The 20,149-nt window shown below is 43.0% G+C and overlaps 1 protein-coding gene across 7 annotated transcripts in view; it reads left to right on the top strand.

The window, feature by feature from the left end:
* Window positions 1-20,149, top strand: part of LIMS1 (LIM zinc finger domain containing 1) — a 209,452-nt gene that overhangs the window by 140,094 nt on the left and 49,209 nt on the right. The window contains exon 1 of one of the 7 annotated variants that reach the window (XM_030201463.1): window positions 9,571-9,884. The exons of 5 other annotated variants lie outside the window; for them this stretch is intronic. In XM_030201463.1, the coding sequence (XP_030057323.1) occupies window positions 9,697-9,884 (188 nt within the window). In that variant the 5' untranslated portion in view covers window positions 9,571-9,696. Of the gene's footprint in view, window positions 1-9,570; window positions 9,885-20,149 lie in introns of those variants that run through there. One more of the 7 variants, XM_030201464.1, reaches the window with a different exon arrangement.

Here is a 20,149-nt window from a genome sequence, read left to right on the forward strand (position 1 = left end):
TAAATCTAGTGTTGTGAAATGGGTAGCTCCAGAAGGTATCAATCCTAGCAGGACATATGGATTAGGCACTACAGGGTGTAATGAGATAGTGGATTTGTTGACCACTCGTAAGTCTTGGACTGGCCGGTAGTCCTCAGTCCCTGGCTTCTGAACTGGCAATAGTGGCGTATTCCATGGAGACTGGCAAGGACGAATAATTCCATGGGATAACAGACGATTCAAATGTGCTTGGATCCCTTCCAGAGCCTTTCTGGGAATTGGGTATTGGCGAAGATGGATTGGCCGGGCACTTGGAAGTAAATCTACATGTACAGGAGGAATATTTCGGGCCAACCCTGGGGGATTATCTTCTGCCCATACCCCTCTGACCTGAAAGCTGTCTGCCAGGGGTAGGTCAACTTGGCCCTGTGACTGATGCAGCCGCCATTCTTCTTCAAGAGGGCAGCAGAAACTCAATATACCCTTAGGGCTGGATGTTGGGGGCCGAAAGGAGACTGAAGTCTGGCCATCAGAGTCAAAGGAAATTTGGGCCCTAAGCTTGGACAGCAGGTCTCGGCCTAACAAAGGGATTGGACAGTCTGGCATATACAGGAATTCATGAGTGACTATGTGTGAGCCTAATTGGCATCTACGGGTTGTCAGGAAAGGCCTCCGGTTCTGCACCCCCGTGGCTCCCACCACTCGGACAGTTTTTCCAGACACAGGCGCTAATCGCTCCGTCTCAACAGAATGTTCAGCTCCTGTATCAATCATAAATGGAATTGAGCGGCTCCCTATAGTTAACTTGACCATAGGTTCCTGGGAGCCCAGTTTGTAGGAACCCGGTCTGTCCTATTCGTCCCATTCTGCCATCTCGGCTATCCCGATGATGTCAGATTCAGGAGGCTCATATCTTCCCTCTCGAACTCGGCCTCGGCTTCCTCGATCTCCTGGTCCCCTTCTCAGTCCCTGGCGCCTCTGGGGGCATTCATCTTTCCAGTGCCCTCTTTCCTTACAATAGGCACACTGATCCTTCTCCAATCTTGGTCTGGGATTCTCCCCCCTTGGCCGGGATTGATTGAAGGAATCTCGGGGCCTGGCTGGTGGTCCGGGATCCCACTTTGGCTTCCCATTAGCTAGAGGTCGACCTCGATTAAGAGTGGAATTAGTAATGGCTGCCGCTAAAAGGTCGGCCTTCTTCTGCATCTTCCGGTCAGCCTCTCGGCGCACCTCCTGATCTCTATTAATGAAAACCTTGGTTGCGATCTCAATTAGCTGGGTGGTATTCATCCCTGCGAATCCCTCCTGACGCTGCAACTTCTTCCGGATATCTGGCATACTCTGGGCCACCAATGCGCTATTCACCATTCTCTGGTTTTCTTGGGCTTCAGGGTCAAATGGGGTGTATGTTCTGTAGGCTTCAATTAGTCGCTCTAAGAAGGCCCCAGGGGATTCAGTTGCCCCTTGGAGAATTTCAGAGACCTTTGCCAGATTAATGGGCCTCTTTATGCCTTTCCTCATACCTTCCAGTAAGTCCCGGCAATAGCCAGACAACAGTTCATAGTGCTGCCCATCATTTGGATCCCAATCTGGAGCTGCGCGAGGAAACCGAGCTCTAACCCATCCCTCTGGGTCCTGTATCCCCCCGGGGACACGCTCTCGCGTGATGGCCTCAGCATTTTGCAAAATCTTCCGCCTCTCCTCAGTTGTGAAGAGGGTCAGGAGAAGTTGTTGACAATCAGTCCAGGTTGGGTTATGGGTGGCCATAATGCTAGTCACTAGGTCCACCACTGCCTGAGGCTTTTCAGTATAAGAGGGGTAATGCGTCTTCCAATTCAGGAGATCGGTGGTTGTGAAGGGTACATACTGATAGGCCTGTGCCTGTATAACCTGACCCTGATTATTAGGATCCGGTCGAGTGGTAGTTACCTGACGAAGTGGCAGAACTCTCGAGGAGGTGGGAATGGAACCTGAGGTAGAGCTAGGAGCTACCCTCCTATCATGCTCAAAGGTAATTGCAGCGGGTCTAACCCATTCAGTAGAGGTAGGTTGAAATCCTGAGGGATGGGGAGGGGTACTCATAGACTGAGAGGTGGTCACAGGTGAGTCAGTCCATTGAAAGGGATGCCGGGCCCCTGATGAGTGGGTAGGGGTATTAGAAGGAGAGGCTGGGCTGTCGGGAGTTGAGGAGTCAGGGAGTGGAACCCAAAACGGGTCTTCAGAGGTTAACAGGAGAGGATTTGGCACAGAAGGGTAGAGGCCAGGTGAAAAGTCCAACCTAGGGTGTGGCAGGTTTGGCACAGGAGGGGAAGAACTATCCGGAGAAGCCTGTGCTGGAGAGGCTTGGGCTGGGCGGCGTGGATCTCTGGGGGTAGCACGGAACCCCAACAATGGGCCATAAGGTGGTGGCTCAAGATCTGAGGGGTCATCAGAGAGTATGGGTTTCTCAGACAGGGTAGGGGCGGAAGCCACCGATTGGGTGGTAGGCTTCCTAGGGCTCTTTCCCTCTTCTAGTTTAGATTTTCTAATCTTTCTTTGAACACGGCCTAACATGAATTTTACTGGGGATCCCATATAAGTTTTCAACCAAGAGGGAGGGTCAGTCACAAGGCTGTCCCAGGAATCTATATAAGGGAGTTGTTCAGAATATTCTGGTCCTCCTACTACTATGCTGTAGACCTTCCGGATTACTTCAATATCTAAGCTGCCACTAGGGGGCCACCCCACTCCCATAGATGGCCACTCAACTTCACACAAGGTTCTTAAAGTACTTGAGCTTAAAGTCTGTCCATAATCATTAATTAAAAGCCTTTTTTGAAATTTCTAAGCATACAATCTAGGGGGTAGCAATTGTTCTAGATGATGTCCCACCCATAATGCTTACAGTTACAACACACAAAGAGGGAAGGAGTTTTTGAGAATGCAGTAAGGGGTCTGCACTCTTCTAACATTCAAGCATCACACATTCCATACAGAAAATCCCACCCAACAATTTCAAATTTCTCAGATACAGATAAGCTCAAGCGTTTCGCTTCTAGTCCCCGCGACTAGAAGGTACTAGGGCCTTCGCTGAGAATTGATCAGATTCTCCTTCCCTCTTTCTTGAGGGGCTGGTTTACAACTTCCTAGCTAGGATTACAATACAAAATACAGAATACATACCCGGCGAATGTTCTCCAGTCAGTTGGGTGCTGGGATTAATGCAGGATTTATCCCACCGCTGCCACCAAGAATTGTTGCAGGAATTGAGATAGGAATTTGTGATACTTCAGGAGTCAGACAGCACACACCAGAATGAGAGAGAAATCTTCTTTATTTGCCAGCAAACAAAGCAGGACATCAGCATTAAGTCTCTTCTTCTCTTTCTCTCAGCTCTCTGTGTCTTTCTCTCAGCTCTCTGTGTCTTTCTCTCAGCTCTCTGTGTCTTCTCCTTCTTCTATCTGTTCCTTCTGTCCTTCTCTTTCTTCTGAGCTCCTTCTGTCCTTCTCTTTCTTCTGAGCTCCTTCTGACATAAACTGCTTCTGCTCCTACTTAAATAGGGTCCTAAGCCCTCCTCCTAGCCTAACCCCCTTTACTCCCAATTGGTTAAGGAATAGATTGGTCACCTTGCCTCAACCAATCATTACTTTTGAAATATCAGTTACATAGGTTTGGTATTCCTCAAACTGACCTCTAACCTGGGGCCCCTCAAGCCAAACAATATGGCACTAGAACTCTTATCTTCTCATCATGATTGATTTCTCATCTATAGCTTAAATTGCTTACTGGACTCTGGCATTCATTAAAGGGGTCAAAAGCTAATCTTATTTAATAGCATACGGCTATGGTCTGTTATTTCTTTCAGGAGGCCAGTCCTACACTTAGCTTATAATTAATCAAGGAGAAGAGAGCTAACTAGCCCTGACCTCGTTCACCTATCAGCTTATACATTGAACCAGCCAGAACTGCAGATAAGTCAAAACACATGTTTGACCTCTTCACTGCAGTCCTTGCAAATACAGCAGAGAGTAACATTAGATTTAAAAAGGTATTCTACATTTAACTACACAGAATCAGTATTTCTTATAAGACATATTCTAAATATCAAAAACTTGTAAATACTAATCTATTGCCTCTCTCTAAACAGTATTTCTTCTAAGCATTTTAAACTAATCCTAAACAAACAGCCTGCTATATACCGGCTCATAATAGAATACATGTGTTTGCTTAGCAATCCATCACTCACAAGGTTGAAAGAAATTCCTGTCTCTGACCTTTCTAACCCAGCCCGGCAAACGTAAATAACCTAAACCAGATAACATTCCTTCACTTGCTAGCAGAACTGAGAATTTAAAATAATATCTGAGCACCTTTAAACAAAATTAACCCTTCATATGATTTCTCAGAATTATTCAATTTCTTTTGCTCACTGCCTCATAGGTATGTTCGAGATAATCCGGTTATATTTGTTTGGTACGTCTATGAGGTCTGTCATGTATCCTGGGACATCGACATAGATAATTTTGTGGACCAGGGTGCAGATTTTGAAGGTAATATGTTCTTTGATAGGAAGCCAGTGCAGTTTTTCTCAGAGGGGTTTGGCATTTTTGAATCGTGTTTTACCAAATATCAGCCTGGCTGCAGTCTTTTGAGCGGTCTGGAGTTTCTTTGACCAGATTTGACTAGATTGCAATAAAAATTGTCTGGTACAGCTGCTGTTGCTAAGTACCTTGTTTCGAGCTCAGATATGTATGTTTGGTACATCTATTTGTGGAATGAAGTGAAACATTTAGGACTCACTACAGATTTCACTTTGAGCTTATCTTTTCAAAATGCACACAGTTGCTATAATCTTGAGTACTGTAGAACAAGTAAAAGTGAATTGATTGTTTTTTTTACTCTTTCAAAAAGTAAAAAGACTAGGGGACACTCGATGAACTTACATGGAAATACTTTAACAAATAGGAGGAAATATTTTTTACACTCAACAAATAATTAAGCTATGGAACCCCATTGCTGGAGGATGTGGTAACAGCAGTTAGCGTATGAGTTTAAAAAAGGATTGGACAAATTCCAGAAGGAAAATTCCATAGTCTGCTATTGAGACGGACATGGGGAAGCCACTGCTTACGCGGGATTGGTAGCAAGGAATGTTGCTACTATTTGGGTTTCTGCCAGGTACTTGTGACCTGGATTGGACACTGTTGGAAGCAGGATAATGGGCTAGATGGACCATTGGTCTGACCAAATATAGCTTTCTTTATATTCTTATATAATCATCAAAGGGAGGTGTGGAAAAGATGTTCTAAAAACAGTGTAAAAGTGCTTTCTGCTTGCTTGTAATACTGTCAAAGGAAGACATTTTTGACTTTTCAGTGAACTTCTCGATTAGCAATTTGATGCTAGTGAAGCCTTGCATAATTACCCATCTAATTTACACCTGCATCTGTAGTTCCTCAAATAACAAGACAAGAAGTCATTTAGATTAAGAAATACACCCATAAGGGGCAAAATCCAGTTTGTTCAAATACAAATAAGATAAAGTAGATGATATGTAGTGAGCTTTGTAAGTTTGCATAGTAAATGTATTAGGTTTCATATGGGAAAACAAAATTAAAAGATCTTATCGCATGGGATTATTTTTGCATTTTAATCTTGAGCAAGCATAAACACGTAATATCAAACATTTGTTGTTGGATTTGTTTAGCATCTTATACAAAGTATTTTTGTCAGACACAAACTGTGTAGATTCTATGTTCTCTGTACTTTGCAATGCCATAGCCTATTTTCTGCTTGATGGGACCTAGAACTTTGCAGTCCCAAACCAGGGGCAACTGTAAAGCTAAAGTGCATCTCTTCCTCTGGTTGAACTAGTTGGAGAAGCCTGTCTACTTTAGACACGTTACTCACATCTATCCTGTAACTAGGTTACCCTAACACTGCAGAAGTGAGACTGTGTTGCCTCAGAAGAGTCGTTATATGTTTGATTAAGAGGTGGTTGCAGTAACCTCTCATCCTTGGCCCATGAGTGAACATAAGGGGTGTCATTTGGCAAGGTGTGTTCAGGATTGCTGACTGGAGGAAGATTGATTTTTGATGACCGTTTACATGATAGAGGGTACATCGATATCTTCATCATCTGAAGAGCGTGAGATAAGTGCGGCATCAATTGATAAGTGATTTATGAACCAACTGACGTGAGCATTGTTCAGCACATTCAGCAGTGCACTAAGAGACATTCCTTCAGTGCAATTTTTGAGGACATTAAGTACTGTAGTTATATTTAATGTAATTTATGTTAATGATATAAAGTAATTTTTATTACTGTGGGTTGCTGTAAAAAACCATGGGTTTAAAACGGGTGATTGGTTGATGAATGTAGTTTTAATTGATAGTAGTGTCGTGTGTGAAGGCACGTTGATATAATAAACGGGTGTTTTGTATTTCAAAAACAGTTACTGGATTTATTGTGTGTATAGTTATTTGATTACTCCGGTATTCCATTTATATCCCCTAAGTAGTAGGATATTTTTGGTTCTGCCAGATCTTTGAGCATTGTGACTTCCATGGAGAAATATTCTGGTTCTGATCTGTACCTGTTGGGGGGAGGCTGGATTTTTGCAGATGCAGACTGTTTATATTTAACTCATAAGAACTTTGAATCATACCAAAGGTCCTCAAGGGTGATGCATGCAGTGTCATATATGTAGGCATCATCCATCAGGGATGGTCCAACTGAAAAAAAAGATTGAGAACCACTCCCTAGAGCCTCGGCGGCACCTATTAAGCAAAACAATTTAAAGATCTTTCCAAATGTATACCACAGGTGCACCGCTAGAAAACCCCACATTGGCCTTCACTTTCACCCATTACAGTGATGAATCTCACTCTTTGGGATAGGACACCCTTTTGGTGTCTTTGTACACAGCATGGTTTAAGTGGGCTAAGCAGGCAGCAGAAGCTCCTGCCTGCTTAAACTATGCCAAGTGGACACCCCTGATAGACAAGAAGGAATATGGGTAAGTTTTGGTGAAAAAAAACACGTTTTCTAGCAAAATGGTCTCTGCTCAGAGGAGCGCATACCATGTTTCTGTTGGGATCAGGTTCCCTAGCTACCCTCCAGTGGACTATTTAAAATTACTCTGCTGCTGAAAGTCCGGTGTGACTGCCATGGCACTGTCTGGTTACTTCCTGGGGGTGGTCTGGGGGCAGGACTGGAAGATATATTGGCATCTATGATAGGTATGCAGGCACCAACATTGACTAACTGAGAAGACAGGACTGCATAAAAAGCAGTCCTATCTTTGCCCAGTTAGGTATGTGGGGGTGGCACCTGAATACGTTCAGGTCAACCAAAGACCCAGATATTCAGTGCAATGCCTGGATGTTGCCCAGCATTGAATAACTAGGTCTGATTAGTCCATGGCTGACTGTGGCTGAATATCGCCCAGATGGTCTGAAGCTAGGCCAGGACAAATCTGGTCCAGATCTAGGTACCTTCTCCAGAAGTCAAATGCCAGTATCCCAGGTGATACACTTCCCTCCCCACAGATCCTTCAGATGCACTCACCCTTACACCTCTGTAATACATATGATTGAAACTTCTAGAAGGTCCTAAGCTTTATAGGCTGTATTTGTAGGAATATTTTCAAAACTGCCCAACAGTTATGACCAGTGTGTAGCTAGGATTGAATGGGGCCTGGGCAGAAAAAAAAAAGGGCCACCATAACACCATCTCTCCCAACCAGTAAGGTCCCAGTGTCTTTTTTTTTTTTTTTGCTTTTCTCCTGCTCTTTTTTTTTTTTTTTTTTTTTTTAACTCTCATCCCCAGGGTCTTCTGTCCTTTTCACATTTTTTCTCTCTTTACCATCCATCTTTCCTCAGTGACCTTATCCTCCTCCCATGTTCAGCTCCTGATCTCTTGGTGTCCCTCCTCCTTCCCCTGTCTCTAGCATCATTCCTCTGTCTGTGTCCCTACATTCCCTCTACTTTTCCAGCTTGTCTCTCCTCCCCTTATTTCACACCCCCACCCTTGTCCAGTTTCTCTTCTGTTCCCTCCCATAATCCAGCATTTCTCCCCCTCAGGGTCCAGTCCTTCCACTTACTCCTGATTCCAGCATCTCTCCTCATCCCCCTCCCTTTGTCTGGCATCTGTCTCTGGGCCCTCCACTCATCCCCTTGGGTCCAGCATCTTTCCTTCCCCAGGTCTCTCTCTCTCTCATCTACTTTTGACACCCCTTCCTCTGCTCCCCCCTCCCCCAGTGTGAATGTAGACTCTGTCTCATCCTCCTCCCCCTCATGGTCTTCGGAGTGTGTGGCAGATAGCCAGCAGAGGCAGCAGTGTAAACAGACTGCCTCCAGCTCCCCCGTGACCCCTATGCCTTAACTCTGCTGGATCCTGTGCACCGGAAGAGACATCAGAGGCAGGATGCAGCAAAGGAAAGGTAATAGTGGGGTCGGCTGGAGGCAGTCTGTTTACATCACTGCCTCTGCCGCACATTCTGAAGACCGTGGTGGAAGATGAGCTGCCAGGACCTGTGTGTGTGCTTTGCTGGGCTCGCTCAATGATAGCTACATCCCTGATAATAACCTTGGTTCATATTGGGAGGGGATCTGTGATGATGCTCTTTGGCTTGAGCGTAATTGGTGGTAATCTTCCTTTAAAGCCCATATCATTCATGTGTAAACCTAAAAGAAACGCCTTTGAATGTTTGGAAAGTATGATCTAGAATAAGTGTATGTATCTTTGACTTGTGCAGATGAATAAAAAGTCTGATATTAGAACAAAATATAAAAAGCTACACTTGTAGCTAGTGATGTAGCACAGCCTCTGTTTCAAAGATCATATACATACTTGATTGATAGAATGCAGGGTCAGTGTTAGCCATGCTAGGGTCCCAGGGCAGAAACTAGAGAGGGGATCCCAAATACCATCTTCAGGCTATTTCTCATTGAGCTTCAGGCAGGCTTAGGGTAATTGCCCTGATAACTATCCCTCTCTGCCACCTTACCCTTGCCCCCCCCCCCCCCCCCCCCAAATTCTGGTTTGGATAGAACAAATATGTATGTTTAGTAAAATTGGTTTTCTGAATAAAATTTTGTTGAGAAAATGTTGATATAGAGGTTACGTAACAGAGGGTGCTGTAAAAGTCTTTTGGACCTCAAACTCCTAAACCAGTGTGTCATAGCTTACAGTAAAACCTGACTTTTTAAAATGGCTTTCTCGGGCTATCGCTAAAGATAGTTTTCTTGACTCTACTTTTGACCTTCCCCTCATTACCCCTGTCTATCCTACTGTCTCTATCAGTTCCTTTCTGGTTTACTGTCCTATTACAAATTTGTACTTCCTTTCTCTGTGCTTTCTGAATTTAGCCTGTAAACTGGCTCCTTTTGTTGGTTAAAACGGTATAGCAAATCCAAATAAAGTAAAGCAATAAATTTCCACTGTGCCTGCCTGGAATTCTTTACATCAGTATTTTAAACTGCAGCGTCCACAGGAACATCAGTAGAGTGGAATGTGCTCAGCTCCTGCTAGTGCACTTTGGTTGGTTGAAGTCTGGCAGTTCAGGCATGCAGCAGATGAACTTAATGGGAAGCAAACGCTGCAGTGCTGTCAGAAAGCTTGGGCAACTGACTTGAAACTCTGGAAGTAAATCACTGGGACACTCGCGTCTTCTGTGTATTTCTGACCGGGATAATCGCCACATCTTGTGGAATTTGTGAATTGTATTAGGAAGGATGGAATTCCAGAACAGAGGGCACCCTTACATGATTCCTGAACATTCAGAAATTCGACATGTTATGGTTGCTCATGACCATGATAATGAGAGAAATGATACTGAGAGCGAGAAACCAGTATCAAACTTGCAACGTAGACGCAGTGACGTGAAAATGTACAAAGAATTGTGTGATTTTTATGCAAGATTGTAAGTTAATCAAGTTTTGGAGATTGGGGGTTCCAAAAATGCATTACTGTGGTGTTTGGGCTTATATAATTTCTATGACAATTTGTTCTTAGAATTGTATTATGTCAGTACTTAAAAACTGAGGTATACAAATCTCTGTTCATGGCCTAAATTTAGTAAATGTATAATGGTATCTGTATCCAGCATTTGTAGGGAAAGGGAATGGGACTTGATATACCACCTTTCTGTGTTTTTTGCAACTATGTTCAAAGAGGTTTACATAGTATATACAGGTACTTATTTGTACCTGGGGCAGTGGTGGATTAAGTGACCAGAGTCATAAGGAACTGCAGTGGGAATCGAACCCAGTTCCCCAGGATTAAAGTCCACTGCACTAACCACTAGGCTGCTCCTCCAGTAATTCTTGAAATGCTGTAGATGAATACAGTTCTTGCTGTTTTTATTAACAAATTATCATGATGCACTAGAACATATACTACTACTACTAATCATTTCTGTAGTGCAACTAGATGTACACAGCGCTGTACACAGTACTATACGTATTATATGTACTTCCTCTATCCCTAGAGGGCTCACAATTTGTGGGATAATGCCAAAAGTTCTGTGATGTTAAGTTAAATAGAGAGGAACAGGAGTGGGAATTGGATTTTAGTTCTTGAGAAACAGACCATGGAACATTCAAGCATTGAAAAAACACTATTGATAAAAACTAAAGACTCAACACGGCACTGTGTTTCAGCCAGACAGGCCTGCCTCAGGAGTCTATGGGTAACAAATGAAGAAGCAGTCACAATACAAATAAAATAAATCCAGAAATATAACAAATAAAATGCTTATAATAGATACATTGTGAATAAATGTACAATTGCAAACATCAAATAAATATGTTCATGGATCCTAAGAGTTACATAATAAAAAGAACTAAAACTATACATAGTAAAGGAATGTAAAAGACAAAGTACAATTATTAAGATAAAAAGTATAGAATTATTGGTCCAAAACACTTATGTAGTTGTCAAAAACTAAAACAATACATAAAATACTTGATGATAGGAAATATAAACAGGATTTACATCAAATAAAAAGACTCTACAAATAAAAGTATAGTAGGGCAAACAATATAAAAAAAGTCCATGGTAGGATTACAAGGAGGAATACTAACCTAGTAATAATGATGATGTTTCAAGTTGATAGTTCAGTTAGCCAAAAGGCTGTAACGTATTGGTCTAAGGAGGCAAAATATGAAACACAAAACATGCAGAAGCAGAATAAGAAACGTGCACGAGTAGAAAACCATGTGCAAGTCAAAAAGAGTCAGCACGTTGCGCGCTTATGGACTGGGGAAGAAAAGAAGAAACTATGCGGGTATGGTATTGACTTGAAATATTATCACCCTATCACAAGGTTAGTATTCCTCCTTGTAATCCTATCATGGACTTTTTTTTTATATTTGCCTTACTGTACTTTGCAGTTGTTTTTTACATTCACAATATATTTATTCTAAGCATTTTATTTGTTATTTCTGCATTTATTTTATTTGTATTATGACTGCTTGTTCATTTGTTACCCATAGGGATTCCTAAGTCAGGCCTGTTTGGCCAAAACACAGTGCCATGTTGAGTCTTTAGTTTTCATCTGTAGAGTGTTTTTTTTTTTTTCAACGCGTGAGTGTTCCATTATCTTTTCTGAAGGGGTGACTGAGGAGTGGTGTTGGATTGGCTCAGAGGTTTTGTGACTAGGAGGTTGTATAGAGTAAAATCACATGAGGAATTGTCCATTAGCTGGAGTAATCCTTGTGGTGTTCTGCAGGGTTCTTCACTTTCTCCAGTATTATTCAACATATTTATGCAATCTTTAAGCGTTTTATTGGAGAAACATGGCTCATTCATTATATTTATGCTGATGATATTCCAGTACTAATTCCTATACAGTCGATTACTGATTTAGATAATACATTCATTTATGTAAGAAATTGGTGGAAGGATGGATGCAGGACCATAAGCTAAAATTAAACTCGGAGAAAACTGAAATTTTGTGTTTTCATTTTCATCCAGATTTAAATCCTCTGATTAAAATCAACAATGTAGATTTCACGCTTTCCCCAAATATTAAAATTCTGGGTGTTTATTTGGATTGTTCGATCTCATTAGAATTTCACATAAACTTGGCTATTAAAAATGTTTTTTTATGATGAAAAAATTGCATTTTATAAGGAAATGTTTTGAATTTGCTCAGTTTGAGTGGCTGGTTCATTGATTATCATACTGTGGTATACTTCGGCTGTACTAAAACATTCATTTAAAAGACTTCAAACGGTGCAGAATATGGCAGTTAGACTGATATATGGCCTTTCTAGATTTGACAGTGTTTCTCCTTTCTAAATAGACATGGTTGCCCATAGAGTCTCAGGTAAACTTTAAATTTGCATGTTTTCTTTATAGAATATTGCATTGTCAAATTCCTGGTTATTTACTCATTTCTGTTTTGTCTCATTTCAAAGAGCCAGGAGAGGTGATATTAATAGGTTTTTTTTTCTACTTTTCCATCAACTGGAGGGCTAAAGAGATTTTCCATTTTGATAGATTGTTTGCTGTTCACGCAGCATGTTTATGGAAGGATATTGCAGTGCAACTTTCTTTTTCTCACTCATATCTCTCCTTTAGAAAATATCTAGTTTAGAAAATTCACCTCTTAATTATTATCCCTTGTTAATTTGATATCCTAGGAGAATGTCCTAGCTCTCTTGTTATATGTAACCGGCTTAGAACTTATTGGTATTAGCAGGATATAAAAATAGAGTGTAATGTAATTCTGGAAATATATGTAGGTACTTTAATACTTAGCTATGTTTGTTTATTTTATTTGTAGCATTTGTATCCCACATTTTCCCAACAATTTGCAGGCTCAATGTGGCTTACATTTGCCGTAATGGTGGTTGCCATTTCCGGGTAACAGAATTACAAATGGTAATGTGTTAAGTTGAATACATACATGGTAACATACATGTAACATAACATACGTGAACAGATCATGGTATAGATATATATCATGTGCATATATATGTTAAGGAAGAATAAATTATGGTAATACATGAAAGTTCCTGAGTAAGAAATTGGAAGAATAAATTATAGTAATACATGAACGTTCCTGAGTACGAAATTGGGGGTTGTATCATTCTTTAGGTCATCGACTATGGAGAGACCATATTCGACATAGAGATTGAAGTGGTTATGCTTATTCATTAGTGGTAAGGAGGTTGATCACTCAAGTGATAAGATTTCAATTATGTCTATGTCGTGTAAAGTCTCATTTTTTGGTGTTTAAGATTGGTGTTTATGGTATGCCTTCTTGAACAGATTTGTTTTCAGTATCCTTCGGAAGATAGTTAGGTCTTGCGTTATTTTTATGGCCTTCAGTAGTGCGTTCCATAGCTGCCTGCAGATGTATGAGAAACTGGTCGCGTGTGTGGATTTATATTTTAGTCCTTTGCAGTTAGGATAATGGAGATTGAGGAATGTGTGTGCTGATCTCTTTGCATTCCTGGTAGGCAAGTCTATAAGGTCTGACATGTAGGTCGGGGCTTCCCCGTGAACGATTTTGTGGACCAGGGTGCAAACTTTGAACGCAATTCGTTCTTTTAGTGGGAGCCAGTGTAGTTTCTCTCTTAGGGGTTTGGCGCTTTCGTATTTCGCTTTCCCGAATATGAGTCTGGCTGCTGTATTTTGAGCGGTTTGAAGCTTCTTAATGATTTGTTCTTTACATCCAGCATAAATGGCATTGTAGTAGTCTAGATGGCTTAGCACCATTGATTGTACTAGGCTGCGAAATACTTCCCTTGGGAAGAAAGGTTTGATTCTTTTAAGTTTTCACATTGAGTAGAACATTTTTTTGCTGTATTTTTCGCTTGATCTTCAAGTGTGAGATGTTAGCCCTGGCTCTCCCTGTCCAGTATCTTTCTGTTGACTATGAGGCATATTTTCAAAGCACTTAGCCTTCCAAAGTTCCATAGGTTTCTATGGAACTTTGGAAGGCTAAGTGCTTTGAAAATATGCTTCTATGTGAACAGTGGTGTTAAGCAGCACTTAACAGAAATACTGTGGTTACTGGCAATGCATAAAGTGATTTGTCCCCCCCCCCCCCCCTTTTTCTTTTTGGTAGGTGGGTTTCAGATATACTGGCCTTTAGTTTAATTACCAAATGTGTTTGGAATATGCATTATCTGTATTAACTACCTAACAGCAGTGGGCTGAGAACCATGGAAGCCAGGGTGAAAATCTCACTGCCAGTCCTTGAGATCCAGGGCAAGTCACTTAACTCCTTACCCTCAGGTACATACTTAAACTGTAAGCCCTCCAAGAACAAAAAAAAAATTCCTACTGTACCTGAATGTAACTTGCCTTGAGCTAATACTGAAAAGAAATGATATATTTGAAATCCCATACCAGGCACATTGTGAAGTAATACAAAACTCAGGACCTTTACAGTAATTCTACCATATCATACCATAATAGCACCAACATCCAGGAGTCACACAAGGGCCTACCTAGGAAAGACAGCACCTTAAACTCTGTAGTGGGCACTAGTACATCAATACACCAACAAACCAAACACTGCATAAAGTGCAACACCAGAGAAAGAGAAATAGTGAAGCATGACCCCGGTACTCTGCAAAATTTAAAGATAGAAGGTGTAAATTTCAAAAACTGACATTCCAATCACTATGGTAAAAAAAATTAAGAAAAAAACGGAAAATAAGATACCCTTTTAGGAAGTCTAACATAATATATTTTTGAGTAGTTTTCAGAGGTCAACATCTCCTTCCTGCTATTTATATTATACTATCCTACTACTACTACTTGACATTTCTGCAGCGCTGTACAATTTAACAAAAAAGGGGCAGTCCCTGTTCAAAAGAGCTTACAATCTAAAGGACGAAATGACAAGTTGGGGTAGTCTAGATTTCTTGAGTAGTGGTTAGGTGCCAAATGCGACATTGAAGAGATGGGCTTTTAGCAGGGATTTGAAGATGGGAAGGGGCCTGGCGTATGGGCTCAGGGAGATTATTCCACGCATGGGGTGAGGCGAGGCAGAAAGGGCAGAGCCTGGAGTTGGCAGTGGTGGAGAAGGGTACTGAAAGGAGGGATTTGTCTTGAGAGCGGAGGTTACGGGTAGGAACGTAAGGGGAGATGAGGGTAGAGAGGTAGGGAGGGGCTGCAGATTGAGTGCTTTGTAGGTTAGGAGGAGAAGCTTGAACTGTATGCCGTACCTGATCGGAAGCCAGTGAAGTGATTTGAGGAGGGGGAGATGTGAGTATATCGGTCCAGGCGGGAAGATAAGACGTGCAGCAGAGTTCTGAACGGACTGAAGGGGGGATAGGTGGCAAAGTGGGAGGCCAGTGAGGAGTAGGTTGCAGTAGTCGAGGCGAGAGGTGATGAGAGAGTGAATGAGAGTTCGGGTGGTGTGCTCAGAGAGGAAAGGGCGAATTTTGCTAATGTTGTAAAGGAAGAAGCGACAGGTCTTGGCTATCTGCTGGATATGCGCAGAGAAGGAGAGGGAGGAGTCGAAGATGACTCCAAGGTTGCGGGCAGATGAGACGGGGATAATGAGGGTGTTGTCAACTGAGATAGAGAGTGGAGGGAGAGGAGAAGAGGGTTTGGGTGGGAAGACAATAAGCTCGGTCTTGGCCATGTTCAGCTTCAGGTGGCGGTTGGACATCCAGGCAGCAATGTCGGACAAGCAGGCCGATACTTTGGCCTGGGTTTCCGCAGTAATGTCAGGTGTGGAGAGGTAAAGCTGGGTGTCATCAGCATAAAGATGGTACTCGAAACCATGAGATGAGATCAGTGAGCCCAGGGAAGAGGTGTAGATTGAAAAAAGAAGGGGTCCAAGTACAGATCCTGATTTGAAGGAGATTTTGTCCTCTGAAAACTAGTCAAAAATATATTCTTAGACCATTTATTTTCTGTGGGTTTTTTCTTTTTTGTAACATGGAGTATCTTTTTTAGCATGATGAGGTTATTCACCCCCTTCACATTTTATAACCTTTCCATACGCACCTATTCATAACTGCAATCATCTGGCACCATTTACATCCCTCATACACACACATATCGTACCAAGTACCCAAGTCAGTCATGCCCCCGTTTCCCATTTTCTTTTGCCAAGCCCTTACTCCCAACAGAACAGGTGGCAAGCCTTTGCCCATGAGCAATTCCCCCCTCATCTTACCCACTCACACACACAGTGATCCTGGAAACATGTATGCCACTGGCAAGCCCCATGTCTCAAATCTTTCTAGATATACCACTAGCAATGCTGCTACCACCTCCCTCCAATTTTTGTTTCACGAAATCCAGCTGACTCCCCCCGCTCATATCATTCTAGTCTCTCAGAACAGTTTCATATGAGGATTGGATTGATCTTTTATCAGTGTATTTCAGAAGTATAGGCTAGTCCCTGCCACATCTGATCACTACACGCTGCCATTTCCCAACTCCACTCTCATCCATGCAAAACTACTACATCTACTCCACGTGTATGTCCATTGGTGGTATTACTCCAGGTCTTGTTTGTGGATATAAAGAATGCCAATGCACTCTGATGTAGTAAAGTCCTTCCACTTTCTTTACATCAAAATAAGCAGCATGTCTCTCTTCAGCATCGTAATCTGGGAAAAAAGGTCACATGTTGCTCCTCAAATATCAAGTGCCTCATATTTCTGGCCCTTCACAGAATCCATTCTTTAATAGTAAATGTATGCACTTTAACCAGAAAGGGTAGAGAAATATTTTGCCATTCCCTCTTCCAGCCCAGAATGCTAGGACCCAATCTGGTTCAATCTTTGGTCCTTCTCCCCTGGATTCAATAGTTCTGTTAGCATTTTTCTTACAAAATTCAAGGCATTATTCCCCTCATGCCGCTCTGGGATCCCAAGAGGCTCATTTTCAAAGCACTTAGCCTCCCAAAGTTCCATAGAAACCTATGGAACTTAGCCTCCCAAACTGCTTTGAAAATATGCCTCCAATTATCCTAACGCTTGAGTGGATCAATCACTTTATTCTATAGCATCCCAATCTGCTGCTGCTGCATCCGTGTGAACATCTCTTCTGTTCCTGGCTCCTCAGTCCAAGTCTGAGATCCTTCTCTCTAACGTCTGTACTGTAGAGGTGAGGCCATACAATTTTTCTTCTAAGCCATTTTATGCCAGCCTTTACCTCCTGCAGCTTGGTGAGAAAATCTACCTGAAAGCCTCTGAATTCAGCCAGCATTTGCACCTGGTGCTCTGTCATCACATGGCCTGCTCTGTGTACATTCCTGTTCCTGCTCTGCAGGCCTCTTGCTGCATGAGCCACAGTGCTCTGAGCCCACTGATTTCCTACTAATATCTCCACTCCCACTTACACTTTCTTGGTTGGCTATGGGGCTCATTTTCAAAAGAGAAAAATGTCCAAAAAGTGGCATAAATCTTCATTTGGATGTTTTTCTCACAAAAACGTCCAAATTGGTATTTTCAAAACCTGTTTTTAGGCGTTTTTCTATGAAGTCTGTCAGAAGTACGTTCAAATCACAAGGAGACATGTGAGGGGTGTGCTAAGGGCAGGCTCTGGCCGTTCCTAACACGACATTTTTCTGCGATAATGGAACAAACCAAAAACATCCAGGGCTATAAGTTGTATGTTTTGGTCTAGACCTGTTTTATTAACTAACTAGTAAAAAAAAGCCCCGTTTCTGATGCAAATGAAACGGGGGGGCTAGCAAGGTTTTCTTCAGAGTGTGCATGTGGGAGTGTGTGTGTCCCTGCCCTCTGCCCTCTCTCTCTCTCTCCCTCCCCCCTCCGAGTCCAGTCCTTCAGTGTTAAGTTTCCTGCTGTACTGTGTTTGTGTTACAGAGAGAGTGAGGGCGTCTCTGTCCCCTCCCCCCTCTAAGTCCTTCACTGTTACAGACAGGGATTTCGTGCTGTGCTGTTTTCCTTCACTCATGGGGAAACCGGATATCTCTGGCGCTTCACACTTCCGGCTGGAGGCTTCAGAACGTTGGTGTTGCCTTTTATATATAGAGATATGCCACAAAACATGCCCTAAATTACCAGATGACCTCCCCTTACTCCCCCAGTGGCCACTAACCACCTCTCCCCTCCCCCCTCAAAAGAAATATGATTAAAAACATTACCAGCCTCCAGCCAGCCTCAGATGTTATACTCAGGTCCATTAGAGCAGTATGCAGGTCTCTGGAGTAGTCTAGTGGTGGGTGCAGTGCACTGCAGTCAGGTAGGCCTAGGCCCATACCTGTTACACTTGTGGTGGAAACTGTGAGCCCTCCAAAACTCACCAGAACCCCACTGTACCCACATGTAGGTGCCTCCTTCACCCATAAGGGCTAATGTAGTGGTGTACAGTTGGGAGTAGTGGGTTTTTGGGGGCTCAGCAGACAAGATAAGGAAGCAGCAGTAAGATGTGTACCTGGTAGCATTTATTTGAAGTCCACTGCAGTGCCTCCTAGGGTGCCCCATTGTTCTGGATATAGGTACCCGGTATTGATTAGATTGTCACTGGTAGTGACACACCAGCACTTTGCTAATTAAAACGTCTTGCTTCAGGGCTTTGGCCTGACGGCGTTCCTTGTGACATGTCCTGCCACCTCTGACACAACTTTCTGCTTCTGCGAGGGTGGGATGCATCATAAGGAAGGCTGCCGAGTCAAAGCCCTGAAGCAAGCTTTTTAGTTAGTACACTGCCGCTGCTGCGCTACCGATGGCGATCTAATCAAATTAGAGGGACTGCAGGGAGGGATTGCGAGGGATAGATGTTGCAATGGGGGGGGGGGGGAAGAAATGAGGGCGGGGGATACTGCATGGGGGGAAAAATGAGGGAGAGGGATAGATGCTGCATGGGGGGGTTGAAAAGAGGGAGAGGGATAGATGCTGCAATGGCGGGGGGGGGGGGATGAAAGAGACACTGGACTAGAAGTAATGGAGGAGGAAGGAGGTGCTGGACCCAGGGAGAGTGAGATGTAGTAGGTACTGCTCCACTGGACCTGGGGGGGGGGGCAGGCAGGAAAAGGTGCTGGATACAGGAGGGCCAGGAAGAGGCAAGGGGAGACTGCTGGATTGGAAGAGGGGAAGACACTGGAATGGGGAGGGGGCAAGGAAAGAAGAGAGACGCTGGATCAGCGGGAGAGAGAGACTGAGACTGGCTAGACTGGAGGAGAGATGGAGAGAAAGGGAAGTGAGAGAGAGACCGAGAGTGACTGGACTGGAGGAAAGGAAAAGAGTGGGAGGTGGGGGAGAAAGACTCAGTCTGAGTGAGTGGAGGAGAGGAAGAAAGGGGGAAAGACAATGGAGAGGGAGGGGATGAAGAGAGACTGAGATGAGGAAGGAGGGAAAGACACTGGACTGGGGAAGCAGGAAGGAAGAGAGATACTGGCCCCATGGGTGGGAGGAAGGGGACAGGAAGACAGAAGAGATGTTGGGCATGGAGGGAGCATAGGGACAGGGACACAGAGAGGCAATAGAGACAAACAGGGGCAATGTTGGACACAGAGGGGCAATGCTGATCACGGAAAGGAATATAGACACAGGATGGAAATGCAGGACAGGTCAACCTAGGGACACAGAGGAGAAATGATGAATATAGAGGAGGATAAGGATGTTAAGAGGGCAGATGTTGAACATGGAGGGGAGGGACAGGTACACAGAGGAAAGATGGAGGGAGGACATGGCGAGAGAAGAAACATCTTATGCACAGGAGCCCTGAAAAGACGGAGAAAATCACAAAAGCAGAAAAGAGACATTGGAACCAAAGTGAATAGAAAAATAAAATACTCAGACAACAAAGGTAGAAAAAAGTATTTTATTCTAAATTTATTAATTGGACTATGTCAGCTTTTAGAAATACATATCTTGTATTTTACATTTGAGTTTCTTTTTCTCTCTTAGTGATGTGTGCAGAGTTTGACTTCCTGAGGTTTCCAGTTCAGTTTTTTGTCGTCGTATCTCTATTACTGATGGTCCCTTGTTTCACATTTGTTAAGGGTCTCTGTGTTTTGTGTGTGTGAGCAAGGTATGGCATTCTGTTAGCATGTAGAGTCTGTGTAGAGATCTTGTTGCAGTCCTGTTTGTTTAAATTTTTTTCACTAGATGGTGTATCTGTGTTTTAGGGCATGGTGTAATATTTACAGTGCTGCCTTGTCATGCCTAAAGTTGTTGCTTTTTGAGTCCTGGAAGTTAGTGCTGCTGTTTGAAAACACATTCTGTACCTTATTGTACT

The sequence above is a fragment of the Microcaecilia unicolor genome, chromosome 4, assembly GCF_901765095.1.
Source record: "Microcaecilia unicolor chromosome 4, aMicUni1.1, whole genome shotgun sequence".
Lineage (NCBI taxonomy): Eukaryota > Metazoa > Chordata > Amphibia > Gymnophiona > Siphonopidae > Microcaecilia > Microcaecilia unicolor.